At 39.1% G+C, this 20,955-nt stretch overlaps 1 protein-coding gene across 1 annotated transcript in view; it reads right to left on the reverse strand.

Moving 5' to 3' along the window:
• Positions 1-15,953, reverse strand: part of olfm1b (olfactomedin 1b) — a 66,887-nt gene extending 50,934 nt beyond the window's left edge. Inside the window, exon 1 of the mRNA XM_007232917.4 lies at positions 15,644-15,953. Within this exon, the coding sequence (XP_007232979.1) occupies positions 15,644-15,709 (66 nt within the window). The 5' untranslated portion in view covers positions 15,710-15,953. The remainder of the gene's footprint in view (positions 1-15,643) is intronic.
• Between the last annotated feature and the right edge of the window lie 5,002 nt (positions 15,954-20,955).

A 20,955-nucleotide genomic window follows, 5' to 3' on the forward strand; every position in this document is an offset into this window, starting at 1 on the left:
GTAATTAAGTAAAAGTACCTTTATTTTTCTAAAATTCTACTGAAGTAAAAGTACCCATCTAAAAAAGTTAAAAAAAAGTACTCAATTTAAAATGTACTTTGAGTAAATGAGTTAATTATTTTGAGTTAATTATTTGATGTAAAAAAGTACAACAAATAAATTAAATCGTTTTTATTGAACTATTATTCCACATAATAATTTTTCGGCAGTATTTTAGGCAGTATTTAGGCAGAAGGTTCTATAAACTGTGTAGCTGCATATCAATGGAGATTACTGTTTTTTATAAAGTAAATCCACAGCTAACCAGTGTTTTTAGAATTTTTTTTTGTTTGTTTCAGACAATTGTTTTTTTTCCCAGCATTTTATTTTTTACTCAGTAATGGGGAGTTTTTCAATGTAGCGAAGTTAATTACTTGTGTCAAAATCAACTTGAGTAAGTAAATTTACCTATTTTAAAAACTACTTTTAAAATTACAAACTACTCATAAAATCTACTCAATTACTGTAACGTGAGTAAATGTAATTCATTACATTCCACCTCTGGATTTGAGGCAATGAAAAAAAAAGTAGAGGAAAGAAATTTCAACAGTGGATTTATTGCAGAGGTGCATTTTATTACAGTTCTACACTGGAGTTCAGTCAGCTCTTTAGATCCATGCTACTGTAGCATGGCTAGGTGCTGGATTTCACGCACTTGTTGTAATGTGATTGAATTAAAATGTATATAAAAATGTATCCATTTAATCCATTTAAAGTGCGTCTACAGCTGTCCTAGACCCTAGTGATCCCTCCACTCATGCATTAAAACTGGAACTGGAAGCTGAATCTCCGACTGGTATCAAACTTTAATTTGATTGGCTGCCGGATCACGTTTACTTATTCATGCCGGGGCTCTGTGCCCTGGTGGTGGCGATGGCGTGCAGATTTATGAGTCGGCGGAGTGATCGGGATCATTATCTCAGCACTTATTAGAGCTGAGCGTCGGCTGTAAAAGGGGCGAGGAAGGAATGAAACTCTGTTGTGGTCATCCTTTAATTTAATTTGGATTTTATTGTGTTTAATTATTCATACGATGGTGCTGTTCTCGCCGCAGTCTTGTAATAATATCAGGAAGTTGTGGTCGGAGGACGGCACTGGAGTGAAATTATTTTATGCTCTGGTGCATAAAAGGACTATGCGGGTGTTAGCGGGGTGTTAAGGGTATTAAGTGTGTTGGCAGAAGGTGCAGTTCTTCTAGTGTCTGTCCATGTGTGCACAGGTCTGTATACAGGTGTGTTCAGGTGTATACAGGAGTGTTTGAGTGCATGAAGTTATGGGCTGGTGAAGGGGATGCCTGTAGGTGCATGCAGGTAGGTGCAATTCATTCCCAGCGTCTGCAAACAGCTGTGCAGATGTGCAAAAGTTTGTACGGGTGTGTGCAGGTGGGTATTAGTGCATGCAACTGTGTGTACATGCAGTATTGCTGGGCAATTATGGCCTAAAAAAATAATATCAGATTTTATAATCGATTATAATAGATTATTCCTCCCCCCCCACTAAAAATCAAACTACAGATGACAAAGAAATGGTTCAAAACCAGGTAAACCTGTAAAAAAAAGAACTAGGTTAACTTGTGTTTGGTGTTCAGAAGCTTTGGGTTAAGTCGACGCATTGAGCGAATCAATGATTCAAAAAAATTGTTTTCAAGTCCATGCATTCCTATCACGCGCTGACCTAGTATCTCCTACACGGATAGACACTGGATTATACTTCAGAGCGTGGGTTTGTGACTGAAAATTGAGAAATAACGCACTAAACAAGCTTCAGAAGAAACTTTGGAGAGATTATTATTATTTTTGTTTTACACAATTAATCAAGGATTCTTATTGGAGAGTGATGATGCTGCAGTTTTTGGAACGGGAGGATTTATTTCTATCTTAATTCCGGCAGAATGTTCAGAATAGATGCACGGGTTGGTCTGTGGGAGGGGCCAGTAACCAGTAACAAAGGTAAGACGGATAAACACTTTAGAAATGAGTAGCGTTTTCGGATATTTTAAATTAAAAAGACAAAATGTCTGTATATAAATGTGTGAGTACTCCATTTTGAAAATCGCATTAAAACTGTAATTTGAATTAATATAATTAATCGTCAAAATTGCCCAGCACTAGTATGCAGGTATGAACAGGTCTGTCCGGTGTGTGTGTTGGTGCATGCAGACATAACTAGGTCTGTACAGGTGCATGCAGGTGTGTGTTAGTGCATGCAGACATAACTAGGTCTGTACAGGTGCATGCAGGTGTGTGTTAGTGCATGCAGACATAACTAGGTCTGTACAGGTGCATGCAGGTGTGTGTTGGTGCATGCAGACATAACTAGGTCTGTACAGGTGCATGCAGGTGTGTGTTGGTGCATGCAGACATAACTAGGTCTGTACAGGTGCATGCAGGTGTGAGTTGGTGCATTTAGAAATGAACAGCTTTGTATGGCTGCATGCAGGTGTGTGTTGGTGCATACAGACATGAACACATTTATACACATAGGACAATGCAGGTGTGTGTAAGTGCATGCAAGCATTAATTGCTTATACACATGCATGCCAGTGTGTGCCGGTGCATGCAGGTATGAACATGTTTGTAGGTATAGGTGCATGCAGGTATGTGTAAGTGCATGCAAACACTATGTGCTTATGTAGGTGCATTGCTGTGTGTACTGGTGCATGCAGGTATGAACATGCATGTACATAAAGGTGCATGCAATTATGTATAAGCATTAATTGTTTATACAGGAGTGTGTTGTTGCATGCAAGCATAAACAAGTCTTTACAGGTGTAAACCTGTGTGTGTTGTCACTTTTAGGTGCATGCAGTTTTACACTGGTCCCAGACCTTCACATGCAGCACTGTTACCACATCATTACCATCATTCCCTTCAGCTGGGAGAGTCACGGATGGTTTGCTCTGCTTGTAACACTGAAAATCACACCACTGTGGCCTTTAGCTGACCTTTAGCTGCTCTATTGGAAATATGACTGATGTTAAAATATTGCTACATGGGAAATGTCCCGTCTCACTCCGAGGTGTACTAGCTTACATATCTGAGCGTGAAACCCTCTCCTCTTTGTATTGATTGAAGGTCACTACACGATTGGTAACCTTTGAAGAATGACAGATGAGACCAGGGAAAGCCTGTGAGGACCATCATACCAGCAAAACATGAATCGCTGTCCACTTTACAAAACATGTTTCTTATTGTTACTCTTAGAAAACCTTTTCCAGCCTTCCCACAATTCTTAGCGATCCCTTTCTCTTTCTCACTCTCTTCTGGTATTAAACTCAATATCAAAAAAATGCTGCCATAGCTTGCAGTTACATCTCAGGCTCAGGTTTGGTCTAATTAGACACTGAAGGGCCCTATTTTAGGGATCTACAGGCAAGACGTCAATTGTGCATCGTGTAGCTCGATTTAGGGAGTGTCGATGTGTCTTTGGTTTCGCAAAGGCGCAAACAATATGCCTTGCTCAGCTCAAAATGTGCAAAACTACTATAAATGGGCATGAACTAATTATCTTATTTAATCATGGGTGTGTTGTTTTGGGTGTAGCATTAAATAAACCAATCAGTGTGCCACTTGTCATTCCCTTTAAGAACCAGGTGTCCTCTGACTTTGGCGCATTGATATCTTAATAGTGCAGTACTTTGCGCATCTCCGCAATTTCAGTAATTTACGGGAACAGCTAGGAAAAAGATGGACGGGTGACTGTTGACTGTTGTCACTGTTGCTGCACCTGTGTTTTCCACAGCCAAGATAGAAACACGCCAGAAATTTACCTGAAACAAACCTCACTTCCAGACCACCACATCCATCAGCGTAGATTTATTCCTAAATTCTGATGCTATTTTAATGATGTGGGTGCAAGGCGAGAAAATAGACTGTTGATGGGGTGTAAGATAGCATGATAGGGCCCTGGGTCTTGCAAAAAGAGGGAGTAAAAGTGCTTCCCCCACTGCACCCTAAAAAAAAGCTCCCAGATGATACTTTGGGGTAGTGTACCTCTTGGTGAGAGATCATTTACTTCTAGACATGCCTCTACAACACACTTAAAAACGTAAAAAGTTTGCAGAGTTGACAGACTTTGAGATGGGATGAATCATTCGATTAAGAGAAGCCTAATCGTCATTTCAACAAATGGTCCACCATCTAGGCCATCTTCTAGCCATCCACTATAGCCTAATTTTGCGGGATTCTAGCTCTGTAGCATTTTTCATCAAGACAATGCTCGTCCACACACTGCAATGTCTCTGTCAGAGAGTAACACTTCCTTAGCATGCTTGGTCAACAGATTTATCACAAGTCAAGCATTTGTAGGACCAGGTGGGACATCAGCTTTCTATAGCGCACCGGTCAATTGCACATTGCGCAGCTGAATGTAGAGTGTCGGTGTGTCTTTGGTTTCGCAAAGGCGCAAAAAATATGCCTTGATGTGCTCAAAATGTGCAAAAGGCATGAACTAATTCTCTTAATTAATCATGGGTGTGTTTTGGGTGTAACATGAATTAAACCAATCAGTGTGTCACTTGCCAGTACCTTTAAGAGGCAAGTGTGCTCTGACTTTGGCACACTGATATCTTAACAGTGTGGCACTTTTACGCATCTGAGCTGTGGGAACTGACGGGTGCGTTCCCGCTAGGGGTGTGCGATATGGCTCTAAAATAATATCACAATATTTTAATGGTATTTGCACGATAACAATACTTTTGGCGATATGACAATTATTATTTAAATTATTTAGAATTTTATTATTGCATGCAATATGATATGGCTAACTGAGATATTAAAAAAATTTTGTGTGAATTTTTCTTTTGCTAAAAACAGCAAAAAAGTAGAACCCTGATGTGATAATTAGGTACTTAGGGGTGGGTAATATGGCACGATATTTCAGGGTATAATATCGTTCACGATATTCAAAATTTTTGGCGATATTATCACGTACGATGCGATATGACACACCCCTAGTTCCCGCTTTATTTTATTTTTATTTTGTTTATTGTTGATGTAGAAGCTGGATTTGCAAGATGCAGTCCATTTTTTGGTGTGTGTAATGAGTTGTGGTGTGAGCTGAGGGCATGCAGTGCACATGGCGATCCTGCATTGCTAGGATAGGATTAGGCGGATGACTGTTGACTGTTGTCAGGGTTTTAATCAGTCAGTGGCGCACCTTCCCACTGCCAAGATAGAAACACGACAGATATTTATCTAAACTCACCTCAGTTCCAGACCACCACACCCATCAGTGTAGATTTATTCCTAAACTCCGACACTATTTTAATGGTGTGGGCGCAAGGTGTGAAAATAGGCTGTTGACTGGGTGTAAGATAGCAACAAGCATTGCAACATGCCTTGCACAGGGCTCTGAGACTGCAGGATCTACAGGCCCATCTGCAACACTAGTGGGCAGTGTGCCAAAGGATCCCATATATAACACCATCATGCCTCTATTCATGTCTGCATGCAACTGCATCCCATGTTTTAGGCACTAGAGCCTTCTTTTAATTGCGCTTGTTGTTTTCCCTAATAAACATATTATTTCGCTCTAATATCATAATCGCTTACATGCGTAAATTTTTTGTCAGGGAGTGAATCTCCCTTTTATCGCTTTGTTCCCTCTCTTTCGTTCACAATGTTCTCATCTTAATTTCTTCTTTAGTCTCCTGTTAACGTTGCCCTTCACTCCTCATTCTTTCTTTCACCTCCCCCCCTCCCCCTCCCTGCTCTCTTTCACTCCTTGGCAGAATGGAATTGATTGAGTCTGTAATTTGCATAGCAAACACTCATTTCAGCTTTAAAGTTTCTCCCACAGAGGGACCGGGGCTTAGTGTAAGGATGACTGGGCAGCAGGTGAAAAGCACTCACACGCTCTCACACACACTCACACACACTTACACACACACTCCATCAAGATGCACCAAGACGCTGCACCTTGCTATGTTAGATAACAGGACTGGCTGGAGGAGCTATATAGGTGTTTATGCAACTACCTTTTAAATAGAGAGTGGATCCTTGCTTACAGTGTAAGTTTCAACATGTTCAACATTCTGTCACAATAATGACATTTATATTACTGTTTAAGTGTATATGTCTTTACTATGGCAGGAACATATTGTAATGATCTCACACCTGTCATTTTAGTGTGGGAGGTTTCATGGCTAAATTGGAGCAGCCTGGTGGCCAATCTTCATTAATTGCACATTGCACCAGTAAGAGCAGAGTGTGAAGGTTTAATTAGCAGGGTAGGAGCACAGTTTTGCTCAAAATATTGTAATGCACACAACATTATGGGTGACATACCAGAGTTCAAAAGGGGACAATTTGTTGGTGCACGTCTTGCTGGCGCATCTGTGACCAAGACAGCAAGTCTTTGTGATGTATCAAGAGCCACGGTATCCAGGGTAATGTCAGCATACCACCAAGAAGGACCAACCACATCCAACAGGATTAACTGTGGACGCTGTAAGAGGAAGCTGCCTGAAAGGGACATTCAGGTGCTAACCCGGATTGTATCCAAAAAACATAAAACCACGGCTGCTCAACTCTCCTGTTTCCACCAGAACTGTCCGTCAGGAGAATAAATGATTGTGGTCTAAAGCCAGGTGTTTCAGTTTCATTGTCCAACCCCTGTACTTATGGGAGTAAATGGCCTTACCATGGCATGTCCTCACTATTACATGCCATCACACTAATGACATTTATATTTAACTTTTTTTTTTTACAATTATTATTGTAATGTCATTACTGTGACACTGTGCCACAATAATGACATTTGCACTCAGTACATATGGCATGTCACTCCTATAACATTGTTATTGTAAAAGTACATTTGTCACAGTAATGACATTTACACTGTTCTGAAGTATAAAGGCTTATAAGAGTGTTTAGTATGTCCTTGCTTTAACTTTTACATATATGTCTTTACTATAGCTGTATTACACTATTACAGTGTGTTAAACATGGCATGTCCTTACTGTAACACTTCATTGCAGTAATGACATTTACAGCATTTCTGAGTACAAATGTCTTCATTGTGAAATGGCTTTATCGTACAAAAGTTCTTAACAGACTTTTTAAGTTTAAATGTATTTTACCATAGCATGTCATTGCTGTACCATTGTGTTACGTTATAGATATTTACGCTGTTTGAACATAAATGGCTTGTATTTTGAAATGTCCTTACTGTAACATTGTTATTGTCACACTGTAACATTGATAACATTGATTTTTTTTGTGTAAAATGTCAATAAAAGGACATGTCCTCGCTGTAAATTTACTGTTACATTGTGCCACACTAATGACACTTACATTTGTGTACATTTCCCTACATTGGCCTGTCCTTACTGTAACACTATGTCACCGCAGTGATACTTATACAGTGTTTGAACAAATATGCCATTTAACATTGTGTGCCACTAATGAAACAACATGTCTCAGTAATTATTATTACACTATTTTTAAGTATAAATTGTTTGTATTCTTACATGTCCTTCCTGTAACATTACTGCAATTAATCTGTTATTAAATGTAAATGTCATTACAATGGCATGTTTTTTTACTGTAAAAGTATTGTAACACTTTGTCACAGTAATGACATTTACACTGTTTTAAGTGGAAATGTATTTAATATGGTATGTCCTTACTGTGACACTCTGCCACAGTAAGTCTGTAGGGATATTTTTTTTTTTTTTAGTTAAATGTATTAATTGTTACGTCCTTACTTTAAAATTGTTTTTCTGATTGTTTTAGACAGAAATATTTACACAGTTTATCAGCATACAGTTTATTAATTTGTATTTCCTGTAATTGTTTGTCACATTAATGCTATTTATACTGTTTATGCCTTTATCGTGATGTGTCCTTACTGTAACACTCAACAATTATTTTTTATGGCTCATTTTAGCAGACTTTAATTGAGCAGGTCTCACTGCTGGGTGGTTGTTGTGGGGGATAGTTAACTAAGTTAAGTAAAGCTAAGCTAAGTAAACAAAATTGTAATAAAAAAAATACTTTTTTCTAAAGTCAAACAAGAGCTGGATTTTAATCTACACAGATTTCTCTCCTGAAAACTGTTTATTTGGGTGAGTAAAGGGCTTTCGTTTATTTACAGTAAGCTTAGATTCCCACATTTCTCTAGCACTTAGGCTGGAGCATTAGCATTAGTAATAGCAGCTAACTGCTAGCGGTTAGCGGCTAATGCTGCCCTACAGAGCTACACTGAGGAACCCTGAGTGCTCTGGTAAACCAGGGTGATATTAGTTAGCGGTTCGTCCCATTTAGCTTGTTGTAACATGGTAAACACGCAGACTACAGACCAATATACTCACCTCTGAACAGCAAAAGAGCTAGCGCTGTGGTTAGCGGCTAATGCTAATACTAATACTACTCCAGCCCCAGTCCTGGAGAAATAAACTGAAACTCTTGTATAAGGCTGCATTTCAGCAGAGTGGCTTTACATAAGATACGTCATACATAAGTTGAACTGGATTAAAAGGTGCACTGATAATTTTTGGGAAAATTAAAGGATTTTAAGTGCGTCCTAAAGTGTAAAAAATACAGTATATATAATGCCTTTACCATAACATGCCCTCACTATAATTTACAGTGTGTTTCTTAAGCATAAACCTATTTACCACGAACTGTCCTTAATCTAACACTGTCACAGTAATGACATTTATACAGTTGATAGTTAATTTCTATCTAAAATAGCACTAGAATCCTCTCTCACTCTATTGCTATGCTATCTGATAATAGCTCCATATGCCACCACTGGAAATAGAGCACTGTTATTACGCTTCAGTAATTACGACCCCCTTCTCCATAGAGACAGCTACTTCCAACCCCCATAATAAAACAATCCCATAATAGTTCCACCGAGAGACTATGGCGAAGTGAACTGTTCCAACAACAGCATAAGAGAGAGAGAGAGAGAGAGAGAGAGAGAGAGAGAAATCGAACATGTCTATGATAAAACAACGGTTCAAATAAGACCTGTTTAAGAGAATCAGTGATGTCCACAACAGAACCTCTGTCATAAAATTAGTGATACACTACAGCTCTGGAAAAAAAATAACAGATCACTTCAGTTTCTGAATCAGTTTCTCTGATTTTGCTATTTATAGGTGTATGTTTGAGTAAAATGAACATTGTTGTTTTATACTATAAACTACAGACAACATTTCTCCCAAATTCCAAATAAAAATATTGTTATTTAGAGCATTTATTTGCAGAAAATGAGAAATGGTCAAATTATGAAAAAAGATGCAGAGCTTTTAGACCTCAAATAATGCAAAGAAAACAAGTTCATATTCATAAAGTTTTAAGTGTTCAGAAATCAATATTTGGTGGAATAACCCTGGTTTTTAATCACAGTTTTCATGCATCTTGGCATGTTTTCCTCCACCAGTCTTACACACCGCTTTAAAACCAGCTACGTGGGACGAACCGCTAGCTGATAGCACCCTGGCTTACCAAAACACTCAGTCTAGTGCTATCAGGCAGCATTCACGTCTCACTAGCACTGCGGTTAGCGGCTAATGCTAAAGCTGCTGCACCCAGCCTTAGTGCTGGAGATACTTCACTAAAAAATGACTCTTATCATTATGCTGATGATGAGCTGAAGACCACTTGGAGCCTTCAGAAAATAACTTTTACAGTGTATTAAAAATGTTTATATTGCTTTTGTTGGAGTAAATGTCTCTACTGTCCAGTGAAAGCTTTCTACTAGATTCTGGACTAGAACACTTTGATGTGTAAATCTAACAATAGCACATGATACTTGGCTAAATCTGGCAAAAACATACACTTTTAAAAAAAACTGCAATTCAAAAATAAATTTGCAGTATTTTTTAAGTAATTATTTTCCCTTTAAAATTGTCCTCTGGAATTTAATGACCATAACTTGTGCTTTCTAATAGACCTGCATCCATTCTGACTAGTCTGTTTTCCCATTAAACAGGACAATGAATTCAGTATGAAGTCACATTTTGAAGCAAAAAATAGGAGTAACTTGCTCTCATGACCTAAAACACTGTGGCCAGGCAGCCCAAGCCTTATATAAACTGTAACTGAACACCCAAGAGAATGTAGCCCTGGTGGGCAAAACTACACAATGATGGTAAGAGAGGGTAGAAAGACTAGGCCATTATGCAAATAAATGATGCTACGAGCCAATAGGAAATACGTTTTTTTTGTATGATGTATTAAGAAATGTAATTCATTGGGCTTTCTCAAAATATGTTTTACTCCCTAAAACTGAACTGATAATTGTAACCAAAATTCCTCATTAAGGGTGGGACAAAATATGAATATTGCGATTTAATGTATTGTTAATGTATGTTTGCAATAGAACATTACAACATGTGTTAATTTACCAATACTGTAAATGTACAGCAATTTATTACAGTGAATCTTCACTACTCACAGCAATCTAGTCAAACCACAGACAAAATAATAGCATTAACAAGGAATACACACACACCCTCAGGAAACACACACACATACACACTCACACCTTCAGGGTAACTGACCTCCAGAGTGTTCCATCACCTCAACACACAGACACACACACACACACACATTCCACAGCCTATGTAAGTGAAGGCAGAATCCAGAACTCTGGAAATAAAGAGTCCCACTTTAGAAGAAGTTTGAGAAAGTTGGAAATAGAAAATGTGTGTGTGGGTGTGTGAGTGTGTGCTTCAAAGATGGCCTGGCTTTGGTGTGAAACCAGAACAGGCAGAGGAATTTTTTTTTGCATTTTATAGTTATTATTTTACCATTACATAGAGGACCTTGTACATGGGTGGTATTATTATAATTACATTACAAATTTGTATGTGTATAGGATTAGCAGCTAATTTGAAGGTAAATTATAGTTAGGTGTTTTTAATCAATAGGATGATAATCAGGTATTAGTGGTCACAAGCCGGTGTGAAGGACTGATCAGCAGTTACAGTTATTGCTGCAAAGGAAGGTCACACCAGATAGTGAATACAAGATTCACACACTTTTGCCACTATTTTCATTATTTGTCATTATTTTCCTCAATAAATAAATGACCTTGTACAATACTGTTGTCTCATTTCTTTAATTGAGTTCTCTTTATCTACTTTTAGGACATGTGTGAAAATCTGAGGATGTTTTAGGTCATATTTATTGCCTTTTTTTGTAGAGGTGTGGGCAGGATGTCCAACAGAATTTTTTTCAGCAGGACAATGCTCATCCACATATACAATTTCCCACGAATTTCCCATAAATCTCTCTGCTAGACTGCAACACTTCCTTGGCCAGACCAACTGCTAGATTTATTACCAATTAAGCATTTATGGGATCAGCTGGGGCCCTAGCTTTGGCAACCTATTAACCTTCAGGATTTACAGGTTCAGCTACAACATCTGCGAGCAAATATTTGGCACAATGCCATAAAAAAACCTTTGTACTTCCATACCCAACCACAGTTGTCAAATAAATAAAGTATTTTAAGTGTAAAACTGGGTATTTCCGTACATTACACGTGTTAACTGTTCTGAACATCTGTGGTTGCTTTATAAATTCAAATAGGATCTTTGAGTTGAATTAGGGGTGGGTGATATAGCTCTAAAATAATATCACGATATTTCAGGGTATTTTTGCGATAACGATATACTTGGCGATATAGGAAAACTAAAATAATTAACTCATTTCAGGAATATAGTATAATAGTATAACAGTATAATCATAATGTGGCAAAATAAAGAATATAGCATAAAATAATATAATTCCAGCAAATAATATTGCAGAATATTTAGTGCATGCATATAAACTGCAAACTAAAACAATTATACAATAAATACACCTAAAGCTTCACAGTAAATAATAGACTATTTTTAAGACAGAACAGCCCTATTATCACAATATGGATTTTTAATATCATGATATTTCTGTGTCACGATATATTGTATACGATATAATATTGCCCACCCCTAAGTTGAATCCATTTAATCTGAATAATAACTGAGTTTACTCTGATGCCACTGGCAACTTCTTTTCTACTGACTTGTTGCACCATTTATTTGCAAACTAGGTGTCATTGGCACTCAACTTCAGGTTATCTTAGATAAGCTTGTTGATTGTTAGGGTTGCACGATATTAGAAAAACTTTACATTGCATTGAGATATTAAACAATGCATGGCCCATGATGTCCCTAACCCCGCCCTCACCCATGCACTGTCTCGCATCCGGACTGAGTCTGGGCCGAGCACTCAAAACCCGAGGAAAACAGCAAAACAACAGTAATCTGCCCTTTAATCAGGCATTTAAATGGCTTTTTAAAAGACAAATAAGTGCATTTTTCTGGGATTAAAAGCGTGAATTTAGCTGTAACTGGAAATATCTGCGCTGCAAAACTGTGCCGGATTGAGGTGCACAGCTTTCGACACTTGCATTTACAAGCACGTGCCCAACCATGTGGATGGAAGCCATGCGGTTACCTCGTGTTTACTCTTAAACCAACCCCCCCCCCCTCACGATTCTCAGGCAGCAGCCTGTCGCTCACACAGACAAAGAGACAGCGCTGTGTATCTTATTCTTGTATCAAGAATCAAAACACTGCAACATGACGTGTTTGATTTAATTTTCTTTAAGTGACATCAAACGTCCTGCGATGTGACTACTGCGCATGCACACATTGCGATGGCGATGCTAAAACGATATATCGACGATGTTATCTACAAGGTCTACATGTTCTCCACGTTTCATTTTATAATGAATCAATGTTTCCTTCAACTTAACATAACATTTGAAGTAGCAAATGCAAAGCAATTAATATGTTGCTATGTTGCTATTTAAAGCTACTTGTAAGTCATATATGGGTAATATTTCTGTTATTATTGCAAGAAAATACTTGAAACATACAGTCATGTGCATATCTAAAGGCATAAAAACAACAGTCAGCATGCAAGCAATGTATTCCACTTCACTGAAAAAGTGCATCTGAAGGTGACACTGTTCTATTGGTTTCAGTTACCGCTGACATTTCCTCTCTCCTCGTCTCTCAGGCTGGAATCTAAACTGTTTTATACTGCTTACATCTCAGCTTTTATGCATTTTACAACAGGAGGAACCAACTTGGAGATGCTATTCACACACAAATGCTCTCGCATTGCCTCAGAGCTACAGAATAAAGAATAAAGAAGACTGGTATATCAGTCCTGTCAGTCCAGAAGAAGAAGAAGATGTAAACAATAAGCTTCTCCATTGCTGACCCAAGATTCTTTCTTCAAGTTCCTCTAAAAGTGAGAGTTCTACACTGCTCTGACACAAAGTCAGGAGTTCTATCTGTTCCTGGGAACACTGTCCAGGACTAGGCTTAATCTATACAAGGTAAATCAATTCATAGTATTAGGAACCACATCATGAAATATCCTACATAAGATTGGAAACTCAATTCAATAGTGATTTAATAGGATTTAAGGGGCGTATAAGCTATAAAAGCTTGGCGTTCATAAGCTTCCATTACTTGGTAGCTAAAATACATTTTTTTAAATGTGCTTTATCTAGAGATGCACCTAGATAAGTGAAACATTAAAAAAATGTTGAAACCAAAACCAAAACAAAATTAAACATTTGGCTAAAGGTTGAATACTAAATACTGATTACTGAACACATGGTTTTATTGTGTTCAGTGTTGTGAGAAACAAATAGCTTTTTTTTAGTATTTTTTTCTTGCTTTTAAAGAAAAACACTATTACAAAACCACATTTTATGAATTTTTACTACATACATAACATATTTAACATCCCAGCAGACATTTGAACAAATAAGGGACGCTGGAGCATGATGCAGAATGATGGAGCAGTTTAGCTGCGTTGCTAACAGCCAGCTTAAAGCCACTATGCTAACAGACACAACAACTGGTCTCGGCTGTGCGGAAGCACTTTAGCTGCAATGCTAGCTAACTGCTTACTGCTTTTTCACACCGATTTGATGAGTTTTTAAGTTTTAGACAGACTGAAGTTTCTGTATGAGCAGTCTTCACATTGCTCTATAGCTACAAGGGACCCTCCTGATTGTTTTTAGCTTTAAGCTAACTCTTACTCTGCTCTTTGTACCTATATTTTGTACATTGGAATCAAGTAAAGTGCTGCAGCTACTGAAGGAAATCATCAATTCAATGAAACGCTGCAATATAACAATAAAACCTAAAATGAACTAGTGATTGTTCGGTATAAGTCACTCGTTTGTCTTAACAAATTTGCCATTTGCGTCTGAATAATTTCGGGGGACAAATACGTCAATGTTTTTAAGATGGCGTAACCTCTTGTGAACCTGCGTCCTCATATGGAGACCACATCATCATAACTAAACCACCTAGTGGTCACATGTCAATTTCACATGCAATTGATTGATTGAAAACAAGATGGTGGGAATCCCAGTCAAAAGTTTCTACAGCCAATCCAGACAGAAATATGGGTCAGGTAAAAAATTCCAAGCGAATTTTAGGTTTGAAACTAGTTTATTGAATTACTGTAGAAAGCTAAAATATTGTTTTTGGACGATTTGGTTACTTCTGATCCCAAATGGCAAGAATCATTTTTAAATGTAAAAAACAATACTGTTCCTTATATGTGGACATAGATTTTTTTTGCAAAAATGACTTCTTGTTCAAAGACAAAGTTTAGTTTTTACACTTGTTGATTCTGACTAATCCCAAAAGGCGAGGCAAAATTCTAAATTCATACCAAACAAAAGTCCGGGTCTCAGGAGGTTAAGCTTGTCTTAGATGTCTTAGTGAAGGTGCTGGTTAACCAGTTCTTGATCAGCATAGTGTAAGTTGCTTTTGATTTTGGTCTTGCTTGGACATTCCGTCGACTAGAGTGGTTCTGCTAATCATCCTGGTCAGTTATGGTCAAGCTTGGTTATGCTGGTCAACCAACATGGTCTTGATGGTAAGCAAGCTTAGTTAGTCCTGCTGGTCATGCTAGTCAACTAGTTTGATCTTGCTGGTGGACAAACATGGTGGTTGTTGGTAGAGCAGCTGGTCAGGCACTGGTTGATCATGTTTGTAGAAAGGATCATGTTTCAGAAAGGAATACACATACAATTCCCACAGTGAAGTGGGAAGTTCCTCACTCAACTTCATTGTGTTGGTTGTGTGGGTGTGTATATTTGTGGTGTGCCTTCTGTCTCTGTCAGGTTTAGATTAGAAATGCACATATCATATTTAAGAGCCAAATATGGATGCATCTCCATGCAGTTTGTCTAGTCAATCGCTTTATTGTATAATTACAGTTGTCTAAAAGTCGGATTAGCATCATCTTAACTTTAAAATAACTACTAAGCCTCGTTTTAGGACTTAAGACAATTGCTAACTATCATCCGATATCAAACCGATAACTGTTATGAAACATGAATAAGTTAGGTAGTCGCGAGAGCGTGCTGTTCCGAGCGTGTTACAGCGTGCGTGTTAACACCGCTGGAGCGATGCTTCTGCTGACCGTCGGCTAAACATCGGCTTAACGTCGCCGCTCCGCAGGCGAGCAGCGCGCGGCTGGGGGTCAGTGTGTGTGTGTGTGTGTGTGTGGTGGAGCGCGCGACGGGGGTGTTGTTGATGGTGATAAGATGGCGATGGACCTACTTGCGTGAGTTCCGTGCCCATGAGCACGAGCAGGATGAGGGCTGGCAGCTTGCTCCCGGGCTGCATCGCGCGCCTTCTCCTCCCTCCTCGAGCGCTGGGGCTCGCGTGCTCGTCTTCTTCTTCCTCTCCTCCTCCTCCTCCTCTTCCTCCTCGTCGGTCCTTCTCTATCTCTCTTTCTCGCCCGCGCGCTCTCTCTCTCTCCTTCAGTAGTCCGCGCGCAGCATCATGTTAGCTCATCTCGCGCTCCTCGGTCGCTGCTGGTTGCTTGGTTTATGTGTGTGTGCGCGCGTGTGTGTGTTTGCGCGTGCGCGCGCCGTGTGTGTGTGTGTGTGTGTGTGTGTGTGTGAGAGAGAGAGAGAGAGAGAGAGAGAGAGAGAGAGAGAGAGAGAGAGAAAGAATAAGAGAGAGAGAGAGAAACAGAGAGAGAGAGAGAGTGAGTGAGGGAAGATGAGCGCGTGCACGCGAGCCAGTATATGTGCGCGCGCCCTCTTTTTCTGTGGGAATGAAACTGAAAAGCCGCCGGTTCGGAACACCACGCCGCGCACCCGTGCACAAGTTTGGATCAGCAACGCCGGCGGGAGCGCGCGCGAGGAGAAAGGAGCCGCGAGGTGGTCTGAAACCGGATGTGACACCGGTGCGCGCGTGGGAAATTCAAGTATGGCAAATAAGGAGTTGTGGGGAGAGAGAAGGAGAGATAAAGAGAGCGAGATGTAAAGAGAGAGCGAGAGATGTAGAGATGTAAAGAGAGATAGAGAAAGAGATGTAATAAGGGAGAGATGTAAAGAGAGAGAGAGAGGTGTAGAGAGAGAGAGATGTAGAAAGAGAGAGATGTAAAGAGAGAGAAAGAGATGTGGGGAGGGAGAGATGTAAAGAAAGAGAGGGACAGGGAAGATGTAGAGAGAGAGGAAAAGAGAGAGAAAGGAAGAGAGTGGGAAAGGGAAGATGTAGAGGAATAAGGAATTGTGGGGAAAAACAGAGAGATGTAAAGAGTGAGAGAGAGATGTAGAGAGAGAGGGAGATGTAGAGAGAGAGAGTAAGGCAGAGAGAGAGAGAGATGTAAAGAGGGAGAAAGGTTAGAGAGTGAGAGATATAGAGACTTCGACTTCAACACACCTTTAATTAAACACTGTAGAGATATAGAGAGAGGGAGATGTAGAGAGAGAGAGAGAGAGAGGAAAAGAGACATGTAGAGGAAGAGAGAGATATGTAGAAACAAAGAGAGGGAAGATTTAGAGAGAAAGGTAGAGAGAGAGAGGAGACAACTAGAGAGAGACCTGAGATACCTGGAGAGAGAGAGAGTGAGAGAGAGAAAGATGTAGAGAGAGAGAAGAATATGTAGAGAAAGAGAGAGAGACAGACAGCGGTAAGTGGGTGAGCCCCTGGGCCTCAAAATGAGTCAAAACAACCCGAGCGAATTTGGGTTAACCTTTCAGCAGCACATGGTGTTTCACTTTCCCTGACAACAAATGTGAAAAATTAAACAAAACATAAATGAGACTAGATTTATACCCCACACATTAAAGGAGCAATCAGCAGGAAATGAGAGTGAGAATGTGAATTGCTACAGCAGGCCAATTTCAAAACACTGGAGAGAATTGTCTGCCCCACCCTGCCCAGACACAAAGATCACTCGGGTTGCCAAGCTGAGGACACTGAAGCTTAATGAATAAGTGCCAGGTCCATTGGGACTGGGCAAGCCTACCAATCAATTGCCTAGGGACACAAACTGGCCTGGGTGCACCAGACAACAATTGGTTATGATTTAAATTCTAGGAAAAATTGTGTGAGAGCCCCTTTAAATTTGTGCAAAAGTCATTGGAGGAATGACAAAGAGGGCCCTTACACTAACCAGAAAGCCAGGTTAGTGTGTCCTGCAGCTGGCAAAATATGTAACTTTAGCAATCATAAAGCAGAATTATCCATTATCCTTGGAAACCATCAAACCTGACTGAACTGGAGATGTTTTTTAAAGAAGAATGCTCCAAAATACCTTCAACCAGAAGCCAGACTCTCATTGAGAGCTATAGGAAGCGTTTAACTAAATACTGATGTAATGTTTCTGTTGAGGTGCCCAAATTTGTGCACCTGCCTAATTTTGTTTAAAGAATTATTGCACACTTTCTGTGAATCCTAGAAACTTTATTTCACTTCCTAAATATCACTGTGTTCATCTGGTATATGATATATTTAACTGAAATTGTAGATCTGAACACCCAATGATATATAAAGGACAATCAGTGGGAAAATGATCAGGAATGACCAACTTTTTTATTCCAGTGTACATATCTATATAGAAATGCTAACATTTCTAAAAACAGCATTGTCATGTCTCTCTGTTTAGAATCTGTGATTAATCCATTGTGGAAAAAACTTGATAATAATCGCTTTTCAAAGTTTCTTTCAAAGTAATGTTTTGTGCCTTGTTAACTGCTTTATTTCTCAGTTTTCTGTTTCTATTGTAAATTATAATCCAGTGTCTTGTTTACACAAGGACAGAGCATGATATCAACTCATAGGCTTGTAAACAATGTGTTGAATTACTGAATCAAACATGCACCCGATTTGTGAACTGATTCCCTCAATGAGTCAAAGAATCAATGGCTGTCAAAGAGACGCTTATTTAGTTTGGAGTTTGGAGTATTATTTTCTTACCACAAGGACAGGCTAAAATATAATCGTCTATTATCAAAGTTTTTGTGTCAATAATAAATCAAAATGACTGTTTTAGTTAGCAGAAAATGAGAAATGACTGAAATAACAAAAAAGATGCAGAGCTTTTAGACCTCAAATAATACAAAGAAAAAAAGTTCAAATTCAGAAAGTTTTAAGAGTTCAGAAATTAATATTTGGTGGCGTGTTCTCCTCCACCAGTCTTACACACTGCTTTTGGATAACTTTATGTCTTTACTCCTGGTGCAAAAATTCAAGCAGTTCATCTTGGTTTGATGGCTTGTGATCATCCATCTTCCTCTTGATTATATTCCAGGTAAAATCAAAAGAAACTCATCATTTTTAAGTAGTCTCTTTATTTTTTTTCCAGAGCTGTAAATATAGGGTGCGTTGTGTCATTGTAACCCTGAAGGAGAAATTTAAATAAGGAGAAAAATAATTATTAAAATCGATTTTTTTTTTTGTGTGGAAAAACTGACTTTTTTTTTGGGGGGGGGGGGGGGGGGTCATATCGTTCGGCTCTATATCATACTTTTCATCTGGTTCTGATTGGGTTAAAGTACCGATACTAAATAAATGGTATATTGTACCATTTTTAATGACAAAGTTTTAAGTGTTTAACCCTTGTGTGGTGTTCATATTTTTGTTACTCGTTTACTTTGTTACTTGTATTTAATTCAGCAAAATTAAGCAATTTTACATTAAAATGCTTTACACATGCTTGCTTCACCTAAATTGCATAAACAGCTTACATGGTTAATATTTCTTATGTTATATTTCTTTTAAAAAGTGCTACTCTTTTTTATTAGTTTTTTAATAAAATGTAAAAGAAAATGAATTTAACTCAAGATATGAGTTTCAAATTCACAAATGAAGCAATGTTTATTAGCCCTTGGCCAAACAGACTGTATGTAATATAAATGTGTGTGTGGGGGGGGGAGTGTACAGTGTGTGTTTATTGAAAATGTGTTTTGATATATGTTTTTCACAAAAAATGAGCCAATGCCAATGAGTTTGAGTTCGAAAAAATATTTTTTTTATCATCATTTGATGAAAAATGAAAACGGGTCCCACAGACCCGAACACCACACAAGGGTTAAAAACACCAGCAGCACTTCTGTGTCTGATCCACTCACACCAGAACAACACTACCACCATTCCAGTGTTAAAGCAGTGCTGAGAAACAATGACACCCACCACCCAGTTAAATCATGCTCTGTGTTGGTCCGGTGGAGACCTGATCACTGAGGAACAGGAATATGGTAAAAGATAAATAAGGTTATGATCTAGTAAGCAGAGAAACATGATTACAGAATTACAGGATAGTAGGCATAGAAACAAGGGATAGAGGTAGTGATAATGTTATTCACTTGATCTGTGTACATATACATACATGTAATTGTACAGTTCATGCTCATGGACCCAGAGCTTGAAGCAGTCCAGACGAGCCCCTGTGAATATTTTTAGTAGGAAAAGCGTGTCAGCTCCACGGTGGATTAACTTAGCGCCAATTATGAAAGTGAAAAGAAGTCAAATCTGTCGGCCTAGAAATCCTTCCCGGCCGCCGCCGGGTTGTAGGAATGTTTTAATACAGCATTGAAGTGTGTGAGTGCTTCGTACAACATGACACATTTGGCCTAGTTTCTCCTCCCCATTACATTCAGCGCAACCCCGGCTGCCGCCGCTGTCCTCGGTGCTGAAACCACCCCCCCCACGCATCAGCTCTCCATTAACCCAGATCAGATGTTTGGGTTTGTGAGGTACAGAGGTTAATAGAGCTCCACTGTGGATCAGTTCCAGCTTCTACACTGTAAGCCCGGTTTTCAAAATTTTAATCAAACAAAAAAAGTGTGATGTACAAAAGTTTTCAGCCACCTTCACTCTTAAACCTCTAAATAAAATCCAGTGCAATCAATTGCCTTCAGAAGTCACTTGATTAGTTGAGTCCTGTGAAGGCCTCAGTGGTTTGTTAGAGAATACTAGTGAAGAAACAGCATCATGAAGACTAAGGAACTCACCAGACAGGCCAGAGATAAAAAAAAGTTATGGAGCAGTTTAAAGCGGGGTTAGGTTATAAAAACACATCCCAAGCTTTGAGCATCCCAAGGAGCACTGTACAATCTATCATTCAAAAATGAAAAAAAAAAGTTTTATTCTACAACTGCAAGCCTACCAAGACATGACTGTCAACCCAAACTGACAGATTGAGTAAGGAGAGCTCTGGTCAGAAAAGCTGCCAAGAGGCCCATGGTCACCCTGGAGGAGCTGCAGAAATAAAAAGTGTTATTTACAGTTTGCCACAAGCCATGTAGGGGACACATTAAACAGGTGGAAGAAGATGCAGTGGTCACATGAGACCAAAGTTGACCTTTTTTTGCCTATGCCACTGCTAATCACCCCGAACACACTAACCCTACTATGAACATGGGGGTGGCAGCATCATCATGCTGTGGGGATTCTTTTCTTCAGCAGGGACAGGGATGCTGGTCAGAGTTGATGGGAAGATGTATGAAGCTAAATACAAGGCAATCCTGGAAAAAAAAAAACTGTAAGAGACTGCAAAAGACTTGAGACTGGATAGAAGATTCACCTTCCAGCAAGACAATGACCCTAAACATACAGCCAGAGCTACAGTGGAATGG

The sequence above is a fragment of the Astyanax mexicanus genome, chromosome 17, assembly GCF_023375975.1.
Source record: "Astyanax mexicanus isolate ESR-SI-001 chromosome 17, AstMex3_surface, whole genome shotgun sequence".
Taxonomy (NCBI): domain Eukaryota; kingdom Metazoa; phylum Chordata; class Actinopteri; order Characiformes; family Acestrorhamphidae; genus Astyanax; species Astyanax mexicanus.